This window comes from Saccostrea cucullata, unplaced genomic scaffold, assembly GCF_032062105.1.
Source record: "Saccostrea cucullata isolate Sc308-1 unplaced genomic scaffold, CSIRO_AGI_Scuc_v1 ctg16605, whole genome shotgun sequence".
In the NCBI taxonomy this organism is placed as follows: Eukaryota; Metazoa; Mollusca; class Bivalvia; order Ostreida; family Ostreidae; genus Saccostrea; species Saccostrea cuccullata.
In genome coordinates, this window is record NW_026940925.1 from 4,373 (window position 1) to 12,591 (window position 8,219).

General features: G+C 34.0%; 1 protein-coding gene across 1 annotated transcript; it reads right to left on the bottom strand.

Moving 5' to 3' along the window:
- Positions 1-876: 876 nt before the first annotated feature.
- On the bottom strand, positions 877-1,753 carry LOC134256676 (uncharacterized; the record flags this gene model as incomplete). The annotated part of the gene is made up of 3 exons (XM_062739358.1): positions 1,516-1,753; positions 1,169-1,390; positions 877-1,048 (listed from the first exon to the last, which is right to left on the bottom strand). Coding segments are annotated over exons 1-3 (598 nt in total), but the record flags the coding sequence as incomplete, so codon positions are not given.
- Between the last annotated feature and the right edge of the window lie 6,466 nt (positions 1,754-8,219).

Genomic DNA, 8,219 nt, shown 5'->3' on the forward strand with positions numbered 1-8,219 from the left:
TTCAAAGAATAAAAGGATTTTCACTATATAATCAATAGAGCCCCGCCCTAACACCAGAACCCCTGACCCTGGGGCCATAAAATTAACAAATCTTGAAGAAGCACTCTTGCTCATCATAGCTATGTACTTAGTTAGTTTATTACTACTCAAAAGCAGAGATTTTCAAAGAATAAATGGATTTTCACTATATTATCTATAGAGCCCCGCCCTAACACCAGAACCCCTGACCCTGGGGCCATAAAGTTCACAATTTTGGTAGAGGCACTCTTGCTTATCATAACTATGTACTTGGTTAGTTTATTTAATGCCCAGGAGCAGAGAAAATTTTCGAAGAAATAATGCATTTTCACTATATAATATATATAGACCCGCCCTAGCACTAGAACCCCTGACACTGGGGCCATGAATTTCACAAATTTGGTGGAGGATTCAATGTTCATTTCACATGTACATCCATGCTCAAAGTTTGCCTGCTTAATGACCAGGAGTAAAGAAGAAGATTTTTAAAGATTGCAATAATTTTAAAGGTTTTGGCCCCACCCCTCAGGCCCCAGGAGGGCGGGGACCATGAAATTCACAATTTTTGTTTTCCTTCACCCATAGATGCTGTATACAAAATTTGGTTGAAATTGGTTCAGTGGTTTCAGAGAAGAAGCTGAAAATGTACAAATGTTAACACACGACACACGAAGCACGACACACGACGCGGTACGCACGACGACGGACGAAAACGGAGAGCAATAGGTCACCTGAGTTACTCAGGTGACTTAAAAAATCTTTAAATGAAAGGATATGGTTTTTTTTTGATGGAAAATACCTGTAATATATGGAAGTCTTTGCATCAACCAAAAGGTATTATGATTGTTCAATACTTACTTGATCCAACATGTAGATTAACATATGCTGTTTTTTCTTTAAAAATCAGGTTGTCAACATTGAAATTCAAACAGGTGACAGATGCTTTAACTTCATGAATGTATGGAGATATCGCCACCTCTCTCGACTTAATGTGCAACTGCTCTTTGTTCACGTTTTTGTGAATCTCTTTCTAAAATATCCACAAGTAAAATACTCAAATTCGTGTATCTTATTTGCTTTGAGTTTCTGTTCAATAAAAGAAAATCTTAAATGGTTATTATTTTCCCGAGTGTTTATACATAAATCTTACCATTATTCTGTCAAAAGCGCTTCTGAGATCTCTAACGTAGATTTTCCAGTGATAAGGAACTGTGATCACACAATGCATGTTGCATAATAAACATGAATCTGATTTACATGATGTGCCTTCTTTTTCCAGAGGACCAGCAACTGTCTCAACAATTTTCCTGACCAAGAAGCCAATAATACTCTGATAAACGTCAATTATTTTCAAGGAAGGCAGTTCAGAAATCTGTAATAATAAAATCATAAGACATAAAAAATAAAGTGTGGATAAGTAATTAAGATGCAAAATCTTTGTAAAGCATGTACTGTATTTGTATCATAAGAAATTGAGACGTATAGTTGTATATTTACATAATCATTGCCGAGCTCTATATCCAATTTGTCATGATCAAGAAAAATATAATCACTGGAATCTTCTCTATTTTCAGTAAACATTTTACGGGCTTTATCTCCAAACTCCTTCACTTGCCCATCCTTTGTGAGGAGAACTCCTATCATTTCATTCCTTCCAAGGCTTACAACATCTTCTGGATATTTTGGATCTAAATAAGCCATTCCGCAATATTTATCACCAATGTAGATCGAGCTCACCCACAGGTCATCTAAAGTTACAAAAATGTCTAAGAGTCAGCTTGTAAAAATCAACAACAAATATTAGAAATGTATGTATGTTTCGCTATCATCTCTGCAAAATTTCTATTAGTTTTTATGCCAATAATTATCCCAAAGCCATTAAATATGGAAACTTTCTTCCTTATTTCTCCCAATTTTGTCCCCCGCTTGAAAAGATAGGGATGTTAATTTGGGTCTGTCTGTCCGTCCGTCCGTCTGTCTGTCCTTTTCTGTCCTGTTCTGTTCTTTTCCTAGGACCTCTCTCACTCCTCTCAAAGTGTGCCCCGTTTGTTTTATTAGTATTTATAGTATTACATGTCGCTATTTTTAGCACAGGGGCACACCCAATATATACAATCTTCTCCGTAAGAGAGAGAGGGAGAGTACAATCTTCTCCGTAAGAGAGAGAGGAGAGAGAGAGAGAGAGAGAGAGAGAGCGCTGTACATTGAAAGGTCGAGGCTATTTGGTACCGCTTGCACGGCGGCGGGCAGGAGTTATCTTTCCATAAGTGCATACGAGTTATCTCGCGTTACAACGGTGACATACATAAAATCTTACCCGCATTGAAAAGTTCCACTAAATCGTACTATAAGACTTTTAATGTTTATCATTAAGGCATGTATGTAAAAAGCGTAATAATTAAAAGAGGGAAAATACCGTTAACTAATTGGGGATCTTTGGAGCATATACACATGTTGTATGTCTTTTTCGCAGAAATAATTGCGGAAGGGGGGGGGGGGTATCTTAACGTTACACAATATATAAAATTTATTCATTTTTTTAAAAAAATCTTTTTGATACAACACAGCCCCCCCCGTCTAAGGACGTTTAATTTTTTTCATTCATTACTTATTTATTTTTCTTTTTTACTTCTAAATGTAATATTGTTTTGTTGTGCTCAAATTTTTAATTTACATTCACTGAGCACATAAAGTACAGACCTGTTTTTTTCAATGGAGAGTTGCAATTTCCCAGACCAATAGATATCAATTACCCCCTCCCCTGCACACACAAACACCCGACATCCGGCCCAGTTATGTACATGTAGTATCGTTTTTAATAGATTTAGGGGGCAGTCAGAGAAAAATAAACTATTAAATCTAATTTTAAAAAACTTCATATCAATTGAGTGGCGTTTCCCAGACTTATAGATATATCCCCCCCCCCCCGAAAAAAAAATAACTCAAAGAAAGATACACCCAGCCAATGCAATACGCGTGATCTTATGAACGGAATGCGTCTTTAATATGTCGATATAATTTTTTTTGCATATATTGGTTTGAAGTAGGCATAAATGGTATAATTAAACAAAAATGTTCATAGCTATAGTTTTACGGCATATAATATTTCAAATAAACATGTACAATTAGATTTTTTTTTCAACGAAAAGTTTAGCCTTTTCATTCTCACTGCTCGAACAATTTTCATTTAATATTTAATTCCTAAGACATGAAATTATTTTATTTTCTATTTGGCATTTTTAAAAAAGGATCATTAGCGCACACAAATTACATTAGAGAAAAATATCAATTTATTTCACATCCTTGATACAATGATCTTGTAAATGCAGCGAAAAAAAATAGTGAAAATAGAGCGAAAAAATATTGATTTAATTGGCGTGTCATTTCAAAGTTTTTCGCGCAGTAACTGGAAGAATGATAGATGTGTATTGAAATGTTTCTTCCGACTATTATCTACGGTGATCAAATAGGGTGCCATGAAAATGTGTCCAAAAACGAGAACATTTCTCTAAGGCATGGATTAGCAATGAACTTCTGTTGCATGCAACTGAAATAAAAAGAAAAAGACATCAAGAAAAAAAAGAAAGTATAAGTATGAATATGAGCCTAAACATGAAGAAAACAAACACAACAACAGGGGAAAACCTTGAGAGACATGTGAAATATTAAAGCCCTTGGCAAAAGTTATACCAATGTTAAAATAATTTAAAATAATGAGTTGTGGCATACAATAATGAATCATCCTAATTCTTACAGGTACTAACCTACCTGTATGAGGTATCAGAATATGAAGTTACCTGTAAGATCTTTCACATAGTTTATTTATTATCTGTTATAGGCACCAGGTTATGAAGCTACCTATGTAGTGTTAATATGAATCAGGGTATGATAATTTCTATCTCTACAACAGATACCGACATAAAAAGCCAATCACCTATAACAGGGACTACATGTATATATGGAACTCTCCACCTGTAAGAGGTATAATTCAGAAAGAGAAGCTACTTACCTCAATTAGCTACTTCTAAAAGGTACGGAATTGCACTTCAGCTACCCTTATCAAGTACCAGATATTTAACCATTCTTGGTTCAAGTACATAAAACATCACACCTCTCATACACGTCATTAAAACGAACCAATCTGTAACAGGTACATGATTTTAGCTCACCAGCCTGAAACAGGTACCAGATATTAACACAATAAAATTCTAGTACTTAAACCCTCCTGACTCTTCCAGATGTCTGATTATGACATACCGACCTGTAACAGGTACCAGCTTTAGCTCCCGACCTGTAACAGGTACTAGATATTTATGCAGTCACATTTTAGTACTTTAACCCTTCTAACTCGTAGAAATGTCTGATTTAAACATACAGACGTGTAACAGGTACCAGATATTAGGTCACCGACCTGTAATAGGTACCAGATATTTATCCAATCAAATTCTAGTACTTTAACCCTTCTAACTCTTACAGATGTCTGATTAAAACATACCGACCTGTAACAGGTACCAGATTTTAGCTAACCGACCTGTAGTAGGTACCAGGTATTTACACAATCAAATTCTAGTAGTTTAACCCTCCTAACCCTTACAGATGTCTGATTATAAAATACCGACCTGTAACCGGTACCAACTTTAAGCTCACCGACCTATAACAGGTACCATATATTTACACAATAAAATTCTAGTACTTTAACCCTCCTGACTCTTCCAGATGTCTGATTATAACATATCAACCTGTAACAAGTACCAACTTTAGCTCCCGACCTGTAATAGGTACCAGATATTTATAAATTCAAATTTAATTTTAACTCTTCTAACTCGTAGAGATGTCTGATTTAAACAAACAGGCTTTAAACAGGTACCAGATATTAGGTCACCGACCTGTAACAGGTACCAGATATTTATCCAATCAAATTCTAGTACTTGAACCTTTCTAACTCTTACAGATGTCTGATTTAAACAAACCGACCTATAACAGGTACCAGATATTAGCTCGCCGACCTGTAGTAGGTACCAGGTATTTACACAATTAAATTCTAGTAATGTTACCCTCCTAACTCTTACAGATGTCTGATTATAAATTACCGACCTGTAACAGGTACCGGCTTTAAGCTCACCGATCTATAACATGTACCAGATATTTCAACAATAAAATTCTAGTACTTTACACCTCCTTACTCTTCCAGATGTCTGATTTAATATACCAACCTGTAACAGGTACCAGATATTAGCTACCGACCTGTAATAGGCACCAGATATTTACACAATCAAATTCTAGTTGTTTAATCCTCCTATCCCTTACGGATGTCTGGTTATTAAATACCGACCTGTAACCGGTACCAGCTTTAGGCTCACCGACCTATAACAGGTACCAGATATTTACACAATCAAATTTAGTACTTTAACCCTCCTGACTCTAACAGATACAAGATTATAAAAACCGACCTGTAACAAGTACCAATTAAGCTTCCGACCTGTAACAGGTACCAGATATTCATGAATTCAAATTTAAGAACTTTAAGTCTTCTAACTGTAGATATGTCTGATTTTAAAAGCTGCAGGCGCTAAACAGGTACCAGATATTAGGTCACCGACCTGTAACAGGTACCAGATATTTATCCAATGAAATCTTAGTACTTGAACCCTTCTAACTCTTACAGATGTCTGATTTAAACATACCAACCTGTAACAGGTACCAGATATTAAAGCTACCGACCTGTAACAGGGCCCAGATATTAAAGCTACCGACTTGTAAGTGGTATAAGACTTCATGATTATCGATCTCTAACAGGTATCAGATTTTAATGCTATCAACCTGTAACAGGTACCAGATAGTAAAGCGACCAACCTGTAAGCGACACCAGATTTAAAGCTATCGACATACCCTCAACTAGGTCCTTAGTCCCCTGCTCAGTTCACAACTATTCCTGTTTACTCCGCTACAAAATGTAGTTCGTTGCACACGTAAAGTGAAAAATAGAATAAATTAATCGAAATACTTTGAAAATTTCACAGTGTAAAAATAAAAGCAAAAAAATTTACTTTCGTCAAAAGAATAAGCTTCTGATAGGTATTAGAAAATATACAAGGGGAGCAACATTAACTGCAATATTATAAGATGTATGATATTAGTGGAGTGACAAGACCATAAAAAAATTTGACTTTAATGTACCACCCTACCCTACGGCTGATTTGTACTTTTTTGGTCATATATATTATCAAGCAATAATTTTTGACTGGTCGTAGAAATTTCTATGGTCAAAATTTAAAATAAAAGGAGATCAAAGATCAATGAATGAAAAATCTGACCATAATATTGTACATATAAAGAAAAGTTGAAGGACTTCGTGAAAATAATGTATATTTGTATAGGAATTTTATTTATTCGGTGAATATATTGATTTCATGGAAAAGGAACGAAAAGTTGAATAAGAATGCCCGTTTGTCTGTCTGTAAAATGAAAGGTTTGTCTTATAGTATTTTATTTAAACTTAAAAGGTTTAATGCTAATGTACGTTATTCTTTACGTACAATCACTTAATATTTAGTACACAAAGTAAAGAAAAATGAAAACAAGAACAACAACACCCATCACCCCTACCCCCGCTCCACCCCCACCCACCCACCTAAGAAAACGGAATATGACCATTTATTTCGCAATTTTTTTAAATGTTATGTTTTTATTAAGCCTTTTACATCTGATTCATTATTTTATTATAAAGAAATTGTTCGACCCTGTTTTAAAAGCTTTTTAGTAAAGAAATCTTCTAGAGGTCATCCTTGCTCTCACACTGAAGTACAGTTTTCCGGTCTCATCCAAAGGACAGACAACATATCATTTAAAGTCTTATTATTTTTCATTTCTCTGTCTAAATAGGCCAAATTTTTTTTATCAATGAATGTTGTCTATGATTTGAAAATTTACGTTTAATTTTGCGAACTTTTGAACACGCGTTTACTCATAAATTAAGCAGGTTACATTGTAGAGATTTTGGGGTTTTGAAAGATTTTAAACACGTATTGGTGTTAAAATGGCAATTCTTGGAAAAGGGGTGAAGAGTTTAAATAATGACCTAATACTTTGCTATAGCTTTAATTTCTATTCATTGGTTTTCATGTACACGTACATGTATATCTTTATCGTTAACTTTTCAAGAATATATTTTATTTGAAAACTAAAAAAGTAGAAATGTTGTAAAAGAGCTACACTGTAAAAGTAATGATAGCCGATCCTTAAAAAGATACTTCAGGTGGGTAGATAATAATTAGAACAGTGCCAAATGGCAATATTCACATTAAATGCATTTCATGTTTCGCTTTTTTCATCTGCTGACAGAAAATTTTATATTTTTGAATTTTGAAAAAAGGCTGATTGCCTAAATACTCAGTAGTCTTTTTGATTTCATCAGAAGTCCTAACAAAAATGTTAGAAATCCCTCGTTGTTTCTGTGGTTGGTTCAAGATAGCGTATATAGTACTGTTTCTTCTGTCTCTATTGCAATTTTTAAAATTAATATTAGACAATTAATTATTGAAGCAAAACTGACAACTCTTTCTCAAAAGAAAAAAAATATCAAAAAAGCTTTCTTATGACAGAATAAAAAAATGAATTGTCCAGCAAAAGCTTTAGTGGATTGCTTTTAAGGTTCCGTTTGATTCATATCTTCCTTACTGGTACGTCATTTTAAAAGAAAATTTTTAAGTACTGTAAGCAGTGAGCTGACAAAATATGATACCCCCGCACATAAAGGATCATAGTAACTGAGTTCAATTTTTGGCAGTATGTACATGTAAATGAGGAAATGCGTAAACAAAATATGTATCCCTTGCTTTGAATAATGACAAAAGTCTATGTTTTTGGTGTAGAAAACACTATATATATTTCCGAAGGAAACATGAAAAAGTCTGTAAAGTGATGAACAGTCTTTAAGATGAAATACTTTAATCAGTTTTCTCTTTCTGTTTCATACTTGCGTTAATCTGCATTGCTTATAAAGCAGAAAGGCAATATCCAATCATGCAAGATACCTCGTTCAAACAAAAATGTGAAGAAAAAGTGACATTTTTGTCCTTTACTTTTTTTTAATTGAAAAAAAGTAATTGATTTTCAAATGCTAATTAATTTACATTCAAACTGAATATTAACGTTATCTTATTAATAATAGAAGCCAATTTAATATATTTAACAATATTTTG